A 14,980-nucleotide genomic window follows, 5' to 3' on the forward strand; every position below is an offset into this window, starting at 1 on the left:
AAAAAGTAATGTACAGAATCAATTAAATTCAATGTAATGATATTTTTAATGCATATTTATATCACATTATAAATTTAATATGTTTTAAAATAAAAAATATTGTTCTATTTATAGTCAACATTTTTAACATTAGATACTATTCATTTATATTTGAATAGTTTAAATATTAAAATAATTTTAACAATTGCAACAGGGTTTTAATTTTATATCCCTACCTACATTATTTTTAGGGCTCCCGGTTTTATGGTTTTATTTTTTCAACATTTCCGTCTGTATTTATCCATATATATTTTTTGCTCAGGTTTTCTGTATTCATCCTTTTTTATTTTGTGCAATGTGTAGTTTTCCACATTTATTTAGCTGCTAAATGTATACTCTCATTTGAATTGCCAAAAGGTTTTAACAGTATACAGCGCAATAATGTTATCTGAAAACACCTGCATTGCAGAATAGCATAAATAACTGTAGATCTGCACTTAATTAAGCTTAATTAGGAAATCTATTATCTTTTTTCATCTCTCCTACCTCTCAATCTGTACACCTACTGACCTGGCATCATAGAAAATAGAAAAAAATCATTCAAAGAAGGCCTATTTTCCATATTTTTCTGTATTTAAAAATAAATACAGACCGGAAACTAAATTGTTTTCGGTCTATATTTATCTGTAAAAATCAATAAAATGGAAAACTGGGAGCCCTAATTATTTTGTATGGGAGGGTGTTGCAGTACCAGTGGTTGGAAAATAATGGGAACTGTGATGCTGCGTGCAAAGAGGTCATAATGAGTGAACGTGGGGGCAAGGTAAAAAGGAGTGGCTAAAAAACAAAATATTCTATGACTTTTTTCAGTCTTTCACCTTAACGTAAACATACAAAATAAGATACAGCTTATATAAAAAAAAATGCAAGATAAGTTAATCAGTGGGAAATGCACTATCCTGCATTATGATACCTCTGTTAATATACTGCAGAGGTCTAGGCCTGTAACCCGAGAGCGACAATATTGACTCCTGTTGATGCAGTGGAGAAAAGTGAGTGTATGCTTAGTGCTACGAGGTTCCAATCTGTGACAGACAGCACTGTGCATTTGTTAGCCATTATGTTCAGCCTAGGCCCATGCAGGCACACGGAGTCTCTGAGGATTTCATTTACAACAGATACACAGACACTCAAGTCAGTTCACTTCATGGCTCTGTGTTTCTGGCGTGGAAAAAGTGTAAAGCAGCGGACGTCCGCGTGTCTGGGTGGCAGCTATATAGGTGACCGCAATGTCAGCGATGTCACGCTGAGCCAAACGGAGCCACCCGACGGCACACGGGGGTACTGCTCAGGTAAATATTTCCGGATTCAGTCTGACGCCTGGGAAATTCAAAGATAAGGAATCTACTGCTAGAAGTCTCTATCAGATTTCATTTTCTGTGGAATAATACATTTTGGCAGGGTTTTTGCCAAATCGTTTGAAATCTTTTCTTTAGCATCTCACAAAAAATACTGTAAAGCAATAATTGTATTCATCTGGTTTTTGTCCATCTGATTTCCATTAACTCTAATGGTAAAGACATCTACCATAATGTCAAAAGGCAGAAACTTAATATTCCGCTCACCAACTAGTCAAATTGCTCACCAGGTTTTTCTTCACGGTAACGCTGGAAAGACCAAATCATTTCTTGAAGTATGTGTACTCATCTTTGGTGAAATTCCTCGCAAAAATCTACTATAGAGTATTTTGTAACTGACTTACATGTTCTTTGGGAAATGAGGAGTCATAAAATATCTGCCGAATTGCGTTCCATTCTCCACTGTAGTCCTTCTTAGATCCTGGGTGGAAACTCGAGGTAGTCAATGTTTCAGCATAACATTTTGCTGTTGGAGAATCTGAACGACAAAGATTAAATGGCATAAAAACACTTTATTCTACAAACTATAACTCATTCATTATCTTAAGAAGGACAGCTGTATGTTGAAATGTATTTGTGCATCTTTTATAATGGAGCCATACATTCACATTGTCATCACACAAGAAGATAATTCGGGATAATTGTAGTTGCAAACTTGAATTCTATCTATAGATGAAACGAATCAATGAAATTTGTATAGCGCATCAGCTGGCCCTCAAGGACGTAAAGGCGCTGAGTAAGCAGGGCACACTCAAACATAATTAGGTAGAATGAAATAGCCATGTTTTCAATTATTTGTAAAGCATGATTCGGATGGATTGGCTCTAAAAGTGTGTGGCAGCTCATTCCAGAGTTTGGAGAATAGAAAAAAAAGCGTTCTCCTTTTCTGGTCCTATGGACCTTTGGAACAACATGTTAGATGACCTGTGCACTCTCTTTGGATTATAATAGAGTCTGTCCCTCAGATAATTAGGACCTTTAATGTGAAAAAGTTCTATAGGTCAACATCAAGAATTTAAAGTGAATTTGCTTTGGTGTCTGAAGCCAATTCAACCGCTTCAGATGTTATTACAATGCTGTTGTTGAAAGGAGCATGTTGTTAGTACCAATACCATTACATCGCAAGTCATTACAACGACTTGCAGTAGGGGGCGCACTGGTATTGGATTTAAAATCCAACACCTTCCCTGCTGTTGCGCAAACTGGAATACTATTCCTAAATCCAGCGCTCCCCCCTACTGCAAGTCATTGTAATGACTTGCGATGTAATGGTGTTGCATACTAACAACACGATCATTGTAACGGCATGCAATCAAATCGCATGCGTTGTAAGGACCTATATTCGCGATAGACTGCTGGTGAGGGATAAGTAATAACCTTCAGTATTTTGCACTACCTGAAGTCTATGCAGCAAATAGTGAGCCAGACCCATGTATAGAATCTTAACATAATCCAGCCTGGACGAAATGAGAATTCATGATCAAATTTGATAGCTACGTTGATACTGCCTTTTTAGCTGCTATTGTTTGGTAAACGGGAGGAATACACTGAATGGACAGCATGGGTTTGTGCATTGAGTGTGCCACACAACGACATTTCCATATATTGTGTTGTATAATTTCAATCGAGTTTCCTTACCTCTTGATCAGGCCCTAAAATGTTTTACATTGAGTCAAGTGTATAACTACTCATTTTGTAGTGCGTGACTGCATACGGGTGAATGCCTATCGACTATTAATGGTGTTTTCTGGTGGTGTTTATTTTGAGGACCCAGAAAACGGCAAATAGTGCAGCAGTTTGTGACAATGTCTTTTTATTAAGTGGCATGCAAACGTAGTGCGAGAGATAATTTTGCACAGTCCGTATGCCATTTAAAATGAGAACATTTTCTAGGGCAGGATGTCTCTAGATCCAAGATATAGATGTTGATATGTACATTATGAAGAGTGGAGCTATCTCGAACTGAGATCCCACTTTTGACTACAGGTTGAGTTTAAATTGTAAGAACATTAGTTCTGTGCTGTGGGCGGTAAAATGAGCAATGCAGTGGGCTTCAAAGGAGATTCTTCAGCTGCTAACGAGCTTAGGGCCTTGAGGGCAAAGGTAATAGAATAATGTAATTCCTTTTTTTCAGGTTAGGACTGCACTATCTGCAGCATTTAAATTCATTGTAGTGTCTAGAGAGCCCAATGAGGAACAATATGATAACACTAAAGCCAATTATGGCTTTCTGCTTTGAGGAAGGCCGGAGTAAGAGAAGAAACACTTTTGTATTTTCATAGTGTAGAATGAGCCTCTGGTCACTTTACGACTTGGGTTTAAGGAGAAAGCCAGGAATCCAGTTGTCCAGGGAATGGGTACACATATAAGGCTTAACACGTTTTTATAAAGACCTGTGATGCTAATTTTATACAATGAGGTAATCATTTTACTTGGTAATATTCCTCATCTACCACAAACCTGAGATATTTTGAGTACTTGGGTATGGGAAAAAGCACTCTTAGGGCCCGATTACGATAACTGTGGTCGGACAGCGACAAGCATGCAGCTGTCCAACCGCCGTATTACAATGGGATCGCTGGGCCGGCGGTCCGAAGTTGGCGGTACCAAAGCGGGGGCATGCTGTAGCCATAGAAAAGGGTCACAGCACTGCCACCGCCGTGCAGCACCATTGGCACCTCCGTGCACAACAGTGCCATGGTATGGGGGCACCACATGTGCCCCTAGGCACATTTTTCTCCGGGCTCAGACGCTCGGTCCCCGTTTTGGGGCGCTTCCTACCCTTTCCGACAACCTTTGTATGGCGGGGTCCCTGCCATGAAAAGTTTGTCGGAAAGGGACATCATCATTCTAACTGTGGTGCCTGTCGCCGCACCGCCACCACTGCCTGCCAGTGTTCCGACCGATGCACCGTCGGGATCCAGGATCCTGGTGGTGGCGGCAGGGAGGCCTCCCGCTGCTATCGGTCTGACCACCAATATTTGTTAGTAACCCTCTTAAGATATAATCATTATGTCAGAGATGTTAACCACATAATAAGGTGAACAACCCTACTGAGTACAATTACAATATAACAAACACATGGTACACTTGCATATGATTAGAATTAAGCAATATACTAGCCCCAGCTTAAGACCATGGCATTTCACTACAAAAAGCCATCAAAGAAAGTGTAATATGGAGATGCACTACATCTTAAAAACACCAGCTTATTACCATTCTACCCTTCTGCAGGCAAACCATGTACTGCTGGACATCAAATGCTCTGTCGACGAAGACACTGCAACACCCAGTTTGCAGATCGTCCAAAACATTTTGAGCCGAGTCCACTTGTTGGAACACTTACTTCTTCCCAGCAGAGTCTCCTCAGTCACGTGGGAAAACCAATTGATGCTACATTTCTTTTTTCCATCTGTCTATGCTTTTATTCCAATATGCCTTTTTTCCTGGACAGTGGCAGAGGTCAGGGAAGACGAGGAGTCTTTCTTCTCAAATAACCTTGTCTCATTTATTGCATCAGTCACCAGTTTATCTCTTGATTCTACTGTTGAAAGTACCACCATCCCTGTACCGCCACCTTCGGCATTGTACCTTGATATTTCTGAAATATTCTGCAAACTCCTGCACAACATGTTGCAGAATACACCACAAAACAGCACACAGATCAGCCTTTAAATCATCCGCAGAAACCATTGTTAAATCCCCCAACACACTTGTTGCAATTTCTCCAAGTGATCAACGTTGGTCTTCAACAGGGTAACACAATCAATCTGTTTGGTCCTGAATGCTTTTAACTATTACCCATCCTTAGATGACTCTGGTATCCACCGCTTTAAAACCTGCAGCTTTATCTTCAGTCGTATTGCTCCCTCTCAACCCCTGCCACTCTACTATTAAATTCCTACAGCTTATCTTCTAAAGCCTTCGTAACTGTTTCTGTGTTTGTTGTTCTTTTGGTTTGTTCTGCGTACATAGGGGTGTATGAGCTCAAAAGCGTACATTCACTTGGTGAAAGCACTGGATCCTCACCTGCCTCTGCAAACACTACACCTTAGCCCTCACTTTGCGATCCTATTTTAAGGTTGAAGAAGTCCCATTTACCTCACCATTTGTTTGCCATATTAGTCAAAGAAGCACTGGGTCAGGAGACTGAGTCAAACCTCAGTCGAGCAGAATACAGTAGGCATACCCCAGGCCCCTTATGCTGTCACTCAGAATTGAAGCAATCAAAGAACACCAAGCAGAAATGGTGCTTGCAGTGTACGATCATTGTCAAAACTCCAGGGGTCAGCAAGGAAATTCCTTTTGTTTCTGGTCCAGGGAAGACCTGGCCTGGCAGTTCGGGCTGGACTGTGCCCATGGGGAACAGGGTCTAGACTGAATGGTGTTGCGTGCAAAAAACAATGGATTCAACCCAGACCTGTGACTGGGGGTGAATGTTTGACTAATTCAGCATTCTGTGCATCATCTGTTATTTTTGCATTTGTCGCCTTAAGTGGGAAGGGTATGCCCAGACTTGAGTATTGTACTCGCTAAGCCACCAGATTCAAGCTTACCTGTCTGATATGGGGTGTTACCCCAAACCTGGACCCAGGATGCTTGTTTCTGGTTAAGGGAAGACCTGGCCTGGCAGTTCGGACTGGGCTGTAGGGTCAGGACTGATTTGCAAATGGCTGGGTCTAAACTGGAATGGTGTGACGTGCAAACAAGGATGGATTTAACCAAGATCTGTGACTGGGGCTAAATGTTTGATTAATTCAACATTCCATCCATTTGATCTGCGTTACATCCATCATTCTTTTGCTCACCGTGCCACCCCAGTTTAGACCTGGCCATATGCAAATCAGTCTTGACCCTGTGCCTCATGGGAACAGTCCAGCCCGTACTGCCAAGCCAGGTCCTCCATGGACCAGAAACAAGCATCCTAGGACCGGTTTCATGGTGTCACCCCTCTTCAGCCAGGATAGCTTGATTCCAGTGGCACAGTGACATCAGAACCCACGTCTGGGTATACCTGGCGCACTTAGGGCGAGAAAGCAAAAGACACACAATTAATGGACTAAGTGGGATGGGTATGCCTAGACATGGGTCCCTTGCTCACTGTGCCACTGGATTCAAGCTAGCCTGGCTGAAGAAAGGTGACATACCCTGAAACCGGTCCCAGGATGATTGTATCCGGTCCAAGGAGGACCTTGCCTGGCAGTTCGGTCTGGACTGTTCCCATGGGGCACAGGGTCAAGACTGATTTGCATATGACTGGTTCCAAACTGGGGTGGCGTACTGGGCAAAAGACTGATGGATTTAACCCAGATCTTTTGACTGGGGGTGAACGTTTTGCCATTGTGCAACATTCTGTCCATCATCTTGTGTGTTTTGCTGTTCACCCTATGTGGGAAAGGTATGCCCAGACGTGGGTCCCTTGCTCACTAAGCCACTGGAGTCAAGCTATCCTGGCTGTAGACGGCTGATAGCCAGAAACCGGCCCTAGGATGCTTGATTCCGGTCCAGGGAAGACATGGCTTGGCAGTTCGGGCTGGACTGTTCCAATGAGGCACAGGTTCAAGACTGATTTGCATACTGCCATGTCTGAACTGGGGTGGCTTGGTGAGCAAAATAACGATGGATTTAACCCAGATCTGTGACTGGGGGTGAATGTTTTGCCATTGTGCAACATTCTGTCCATCATCTTGTGTTTTGCTGTTCACCCTATGTGGTAAGGGTAAGCCCAGATGTGGGTCCCTTGCTCACTGAGCCACTGGAGTCTAGCTATCCTGGCTGAAGACTGCTGATAGCCAGAAACCGGTCCTAGGATGCTTGATTCCGGTCCAGGGAAGACATGGCTTGGCAGTTCGGGCTGGACTGTTCCCATGAGGCACAGGGTCAAGACTGATTTGCATACTGCCATGTCTGAACTGGGGTGGCTTTGTGAGCAAAATAACAATGGATTAAATCCAGATCTGTGACTGGGGGTGAATGTTTTGCCATTGTGCAACATTTGGTCCATCATCTTGTGTGTTTTGCTGTTCACCCTATGTGGGAAGGGTATGCCCAGACGTGGGTCCCTTGCTCACTAAGCCACTGGAGTCAAGCTATCCTGGCTGAAGACGGCTGATAGCCAGAAACCGCCACTGGGATGCTTGATTCCGGTCCAGGGAAGACATGGCTTGGCAGTTCGGGCTGGACTGTTCCCATGAGGCACAGGGTCAAGACTCATTTGCATACTGCCATGTCTGAACTGGGGTGGCTTGGTGAGCAAAGTAACGGTGGATTAAACCCAGATCTGTGATTGGGAGTGAGTGTTTTGCCATTGTGCAACATTCTGTCCATCATCTTGTGTGTTTTGCTGTTCATCCTATGTGGGAAGGGTACGCCCAGACGTGGGTCCCTTGCTCACTAAGCCACTGGAGTTAAGCTATCCTGGCTGAAGACGGCTGATAGCCAGAAACCGGTCCTAGGATGCTTGATTCCGGTCCAGGGAAGACATGGCTTGGCAGTTCGGGGACTGTTTCCATGAGGCAGTGTCAAGACTGATTTGCATACTGCCATGTCTGAACTGGGGTGGCTTGGTGAGCAAAATAACGATAGATTAAACCCAGATCTGTGACTGGGGGTGAATGTTTTGCCATTGTGCAACATTCTGTCCATCATCTTGTGTGTTTAACCAGGAACAAACCTAATTCTCATTGCCCCACCATGGCCAAGACAGACATGGTACTCAAGTCTGCTAGAACTGTCCAAGGAACAAATGATCAAAATTAAAACGGACAAAGACCTATTGACAATGCAACAGACCCAAGTCTTTCATCCAGGTCCAACAGCGCTACATCTAGCGGCTTGGCGCCTGAATAGTTGGCTTTAAAAACAGCATTTCTAATTGCTATTACATCCTTATAGTGAGTTTGTGAGTTACAAGCATTAACCATACAGGAACAATACATGCAAAACCACAAGGACAATGTAGTTTTAAAAGCAAACCTACAATTCCTGCTAAAGGTGGTATCCAAATATCACTTAGATCAAAATATTCTCCTCCCAGTTTCCCTCAAAAACCCAAAAGCTAAAGGAGAAGCCTCCCTACCCTGGATGTAAGTACACCACTGCTGTATTACTGACCGAGAACGGAACAGACACGTAAATCTAAACAGTTGTTTGTTGCCTCCTGACATACCAACAGAGGTACGCCTGTCTCAAAAGCAACAATCTCAAAATGGATAGTCCAAACCATCCAACTATGCTACGCCAACGGGACGTCCAACAGCTCATTCCACTAAGAAAAAGGGAGCAACACTGGCATTTTTGGCCAATGTGCCCATTGACCCTATATGTGCAGCAGCCGTATGGGCATAACCACACACATTTACCAAACATTACTGTGGGGACATACATGAATAAGGAAGTGCAAATAGGGCAAAAAGTACTTCAACACCTGTTCGCAGACTTCCTCTTACCACTGCCTCTTCAAGATGGGAGAACTCGCTACATAATCTAATGCACAGCATGTGAATCCAGAAAAGGATTCACGCTGTAAAACGAAAGGTTTACTTACCAGTAGGAGTAGTTTGGCAGCTTGTAGAATTTTCTGGATTCACATGCGACCCACCCAACCTCCCCTGCGAGGAACCCAAACAAGTGGAAAAACAAGTAACAATATTTATCTCAAATGACCATCTAGAGGACTACAAACTAAGAACAAGAATCTGAAGATGGCCCCCAAGCACAACAATCTCGAGGGCGCCGTCTGATGTCAAAAGCAGAATGATAGAAAAAAAACAAGGACTATTCTGGACCCAACCACTAGATGGTGGAATAATGCACAGCATGTTAATCCAGAAATTTCTTCAAGCTGCAAAACTACTCCTACTGGTAACTAACTATTTAGTTTCACAGCATACTGGCCAAGAAAGATTATTCCTGTTGCTTACCACCCCTCGCATATGGCAAATGTGTCCAGTCGCCTTACAATGGTTGGATGGGCATCACAGATGTCCGTTAATAGTATTGGGCAGCCCAACTACTGGTGGTTAATGACTGGTTGAGTGAGGGGTGGCAAGACTCAGTGTCCCGGATTGGAATAGGTGGCCTTGGCACTAGATAACGTTAGGGGTATGCTTTATGGAAACCTCATCCTTCACCATCTCTCTGAACCCACTTGGGTGGTCTTGCTCACAAGGCGCTTGGCAATGAAAGGGATTGGTTGGGACAAAAAGATCACACTTGAAACACCTCTCTGGATGGGACAATGGTTGCACCATTTATCTTCCCTTGAAGGGTTCGAGAAGTTGGACAAAATTGGAATATCCATGGCAGGAACATGTGGCAGGGGTTACAACTTAAATCTATCCAACCCCTTCAATCCAAGTACACCCTATACAAATCTCAATTTTTCTGAAATCTACAGTTGTGCTATGCCCTTGAACAACATTAAGACTCCATCTGTAATGTCCCTGATTTTAGCCCATGCAAGTCAGGATTTTCATGGATTTTATTGAGCGAAAGGGCATCTAACAGATTTATAAAGCTCTAGTGCTCAATTCCCAAGGCTTGTTTACACCACTGCAGTCTCACTTGGAGGAATGGCTAGGCACCTTGGATGAGTCTGAATGGAGAGATGCATGCATGTCTTCCAAGGTGCTGAATTACCTACTATACTCAGACTTATTCAACTCAAATTCCTGCATATGACTTATCTAACACCATTGAGACTATGGCATGCAAGTAGACTGCCAGCACCAACCTGTTTCTGCTTCCTGGAGCCCTATGCCCTTTTTTTCGATGTGGTGGGGGTTTGTCCTTGGATTGAGCAATACTGGTGGACCGTGTTCGCGTCCTTTCAGGAGCTCTGGGGATGCCCCTAGATCTATCCCCAGAGGTTGCCATCCTAAGTGTATTGGACTGGATGGGGACATCTTAGTGACAGAGACCTTGTGGGGGTTGGGAATATTCTAGCCAAGAGAAACACTGCAAAAGTTTGGAACTCTCCATCCCCTCCTCCTTCAGTCAACTGGGAATAGGCAAAGGACTGGTGTGCCAAACAAGAACCACATTTATGTGTCAAGGGGATTGCATATAGGGATTTGATTTGAAGTATATTAAACCAACATTGATTGGTGAATCGCTTATGTTTATCTCTTGTCTCAATTATAAAAAGCACTTTGTTATGTTGTGGCCTTGTTTTCAAAGTAATAAAATTCACTTTATAAAATATACAAGCGGGGCCTGGCTAGTGCAGCCAAGATAGCAGACAGGACCTACTCCACCATCATTTGGGATTCTGAAACCTGGGCCCATGGTAAGAGGCTTAGGGTGCTTACTTAACCTTCTAGGAGCCCCTACTGCAGTTAGGGTGTTGAACCACCATATTTCTGGCCGGCGCGAATGAGCAGCTGGGAGTGACAGCCCGCCTTGTGAGGCAACTTGGTGCCCAGCCGGCAGTCACTGCAGGGCGTTGCTTGAGGCGCCGGACACCTAAGCGGCAGAGGATGGCAAACGACACCCACATTGTGAGGGGAGACACACAGAAGAGACATAAGGCTGGTGGTCAGCGGAGTGGGTCACGACCACCTGGAGGTAGAATTCACCAGTGGTTCCTCGTGGCTAGGTGCTAGGTGGGCGATCCCTGAAGAAGCACGGAGCATCGCTTACTGTTCCAAGGGTGGAGCAGGATCCCTGCTCAGTGAGCCTGGTGCCAGCCTCTTGTCCTGCTCCCTGCTTGGGGCCTTGAATTGGGAAACTTTTAGGGGCACCGGCTATGTTGGATTTGGCCCTTTTAGCACGGTTAGCCCCAAACCTTTTACCTTCTTCCCCCTATTTTTTCTGACCTTTTGTTGTTGGCTTTAGGACTAAACAGTGCTAAAGTGCATATGCTCTCTGTCTAAATCTTGTTGGTGATTGGTTTATTCATGATTGGCATATTTGATTTTCTAGTAAGTCCCTAGTACCAGAGGTGCCCCCGTGCCTGTAAGTCAAATGTTAGTCACGTCCCTGCAACACTAATTGTGCCACCCACGAGAAGCCCTGCAAACATGTCTCAGGCCTGCCACTGAAGTGTCTGTGTGCAATTTAAACTGCCATTTCGACCTGGCAAGTGCACCCACTTGTCCGGCCCAAAGCTTCCTTTTACCACATGTAAGTCACCCCTAAGGTAGGCCCGATAGGCAGGGTGCAGCGTATTTCAAAGGTAGGACATGTACAGTTGTGTTTTACATGTCCTACTAATTAAAAACGGCTACATTCGTTTTTCACTACAGCAAGTGCTATCTCTCCCATATGTTCACATTGAAGCTGTCCTGTAACATCTTACAAGTATTTTTTCCAATTTGGCGCTGATAGAAAATTGGAATTTGGTGTCTCTGGACTCTCAATTTAAAAATATATCTTTTTGGGATTGCAGGTCTGAAAATGGCAATGAAAGTTGCCATTTTCTTACTTTAATCATTCTGTGCCTCTTCCTGACTCTGAATACACATCTGGGTCAGGATGACTATTGGGCTGTTTGTGCATTGACTCTAGACAGTAACACAAAGGAGCTGAAGTGTGCCCTGCATATCCTGATGGCCCATCACCAGGCTGATGCGCTTTCCTGAGCTAGAGTGGTGGGAGGACAACTGAATTGGGCAGTGCCTGCCCTCACACAAAAGTCTCCACCCCTGTAGTGAGTCTAGAGCCAATGCAGGGGAAGGCAGGGTGCTGTGCACTACAAAGACTTTCCTTTGAAGTTTGCCTACTTCAAAGACTGAAATGGGCATAAATACTGGACCTGTGACACCATATACTCAGAACACTTCTGGACTTAAGACGTTCTGTCAGGAAGAAGAGCTGGATGATGTAAGAGGGGCTGCCACTCTGCATGTTGCTTTGTTGTGCTGGCCTGCTGCTTGCTTCTTCTGCCCTGCGAGTGAAAGGACGGGACTTTGTTTCCTATATCCTGCTTCCGAGGTTCTCCAATAGCTTTTGCGTGCTTGCCTCTTTTTAACTAGTCTCATGGCCATCAAAGACTTCGCCTACAAGTACCAGGGCTCTTCTGCTGAGAGTCCTGGCTTGCTAAGTGGTGCGTAATAAACAAAAGGGGGGAGGGAGAGGAGAAGTGGATTCTGTCTCCCCTAGAAATATGCATAAACAAAAGGAATCCACTAACATGGGCTCGGTGATCCCTACAGTGGTGGGGAGCACCCAGTGTTGTTTAAATACCCCTCACACACCAAAAGGCCCCTTGGCGTCATGCTTCATCATCGGGGTCTTCGCAAACCTCTACGGAATGCGGCGTGCTGTGACTCACGACTACGTAGGAGCACTTATGAGTGAACTATGTGTTGGTGTGTGTGAGGGTGATATAATGTGAGTGGTGAGGTGAAAAAATTAAAAAATACCTGGCTCGTGGGTTTCTAAAAAAAAATTGTATTCAGTCCCCGGCTGGTATCGTTAAAAAGTGCAAGGGAGGTTGTCCTTACTATTCGTCGGAGCCGCGTTGAGGGGAGGAAGCCAACCAGGCACTGCTGTAACCGTTGCCACAGTGGGCAGGACAGGAGACCCCCAATACCATGCATCTGGCTCATGAGGTTACTAGACCTGTTATCATAAGTTCAGCGAATCGCCAATTGGGCGCAACGAACTTTTTTAAAAAAACAGATAGGTACATTTCACCTAGGTTTATTTTTGTAGAGCACACTTTTACATCTACACCCATGTGAGTAAGGTGAGGATACCTAGTGCACATCCTTGTCCTGAAGAAGGAGTTTTCTACTCCGAAACATGTTGACGACGCACTTGTGAGGTTACCTTACCCTAAATAGTAAGGACAACCTCCCTTGCACTTTTTAACGATACCAGCCGGGGACTGAATAAAAAAATTTTTTTAGAAACCCACGAGCCAGGTATTTTTTATTTTTTTCACCTCACCACTCACATTATATCACCCTCACACACACCAACACATAGTTCACTCATAAGTGCTCCTACGTAGTCGTGAGTCGCAGCACGCCGCATTCCGTAGAGGTTTGCGAAGGCCCCGATGATGAAGCATGACACCAAGGGGCCTTTTGGTGTGTGAGGGGTATTTAAACAACACTGGGGGCTCCCCACCACTGTAGGGATCACCGAGCCCATGTTAGTTGCTAAGTGGTGCCAAATCCAGTTCCTGGGCCCTTGGAAATCTAACTTGGTTATCTTAAGGAGAAAAACCGCGCATCAACTCCGCACGCCTATTTTCTAGATGTATCGCGGCAAAAGATTGACGCATTGACTCTGCCTGCACAGAAGTGTGGTTCCCGCCTGAACCATCAACCACGCCTTTCAGAGCAAGCCCCAGCTTTCCATTGTAGCTTGTTTGAAAAATGGACTCACCGTGAGTCCCAAGCACCGTGTCACCAATGTTTGAGGCACCTGCTCTGACTCAGCAACTGCTCACAGCTGAAGAGTCGATGCAGAACCTGATTAACGGCTATGAATTCCACACAGCGCCTGCATCACCACATTAAATCACCTCAGCACATCTGGATTTTCGACGCATATTCCCTCGACACCGACTCTTCGACACCGTGCCGCAGTAAGGAACAGAGGTCATGTATCCGGTAACCCAATGCTTCACCTGCCCTGCCAGTAAGGAACCGGCGCATCACCTCCCCTGCCAGTAAGGAACCGACGCATCACCTCCGCTGACCAGCAGTAAGGAACCAATGCATCACCTTCCCTGAGAGTAAGGAACCAATGCATCACCTCTCCTGTGTAGTAAAGAACTGAACCTTCGCTTTGCTTTTTCGGCGGCTCACCTCCCCTGTGTCTTGCACTGTCTTTGATTTTTGATGCATATAAGGTACTTTTTGCTTAAACTAATGCATTTTAATTTATTTCTATGGACTAGGCTTGCTTAACATTTTAAAAGAGATATTTTGACTTGTGTATGTTGGATTTTTGTTGTTTTGGCCTTGCATTATTCAGATAAATAATGGCTATTTTTCTAAACTGATAACTCCTTTTGTAGTCTTTTTGTTGCATTACTGTGTGTGTGAGTACAAATGCTTTACACATTGCCTGACTGCTCGTGCCAAGCTACCAAGGGGCGAGCAGGGGTTATCTTAGCTGTGTGACTTCCTTAACCTGACTAGAGTGGGGATCCCTACTTGGACAGGGTGCAAACCGCTGCCAATTAGAGACCCCATTTCTAACACGGCTAGCCCTGCTTGGAGGTGCACGTGGGCTTGGTGATCCATTAGACTGCCTGGCTGGGAGGAGGGGCCCTCAGCCTGTGGACTCACAGAAAGCTGGAGGCTTAGAGGTAGCCCTTGCTCTGATTCCATGGCCTGTTGGAGGCGGAGTCCCATTAGTGCCAAGTGTGGGGTTTTGAAAACTGCTGTGCACTTGCGCGTGAGGTTCTGTGCCAGAGCCTTTCTACACTGCCCCGCTGGGCATGGTGGATGCCCCCATGCATCTTGTTTTGCCTCTGTAGGATTTTCAAAGCATTCGGGCCTGGGGATAACACTGATGACCGCTCCAGGAATTCTGGGGTTGCCAGCTGCTCTTGTATAAAGAGCCTTCAGTGTAGGTCCTCATCAACTGGGTGCGGTCATATACGTTTCCGTTTAGGCGTG

General features: G+C 44.9%; 1 protein-coding gene across 1 annotated transcript in view; it reads right to left on the reverse strand.

The window, feature by feature from the left end:
* Positions 1–14,980, reverse strand: part of CCDC73 (coiled-coil domain containing 73) — a 2,033,683-nt gene that overhangs the window by 13,278 nt on the left and 2,005,425 nt on the right. The window contains exon 17 of the mRNA XM_078682465.1: positions 1,742–1,875. Within this exon, the coding sequence (XP_078538591.1) occupies positions 1,742–1,875 (134 nt within the window). The remainder of the gene's footprint in view (positions 1–1,741; positions 1,876–14,980) is intronic.

The sequence above is a fragment of the Lissotriton helveticus genome, chromosome 3_1 (assembly GCF_964261635.1).
Source record: "Lissotriton helveticus chromosome 3_1, aLisHel1.1, whole genome shotgun sequence".
Lineage (NCBI taxonomy): Eukaryota > Metazoa > Chordata > Amphibia > Caudata > Salamandridae > Lissotriton > Lissotriton helveticus.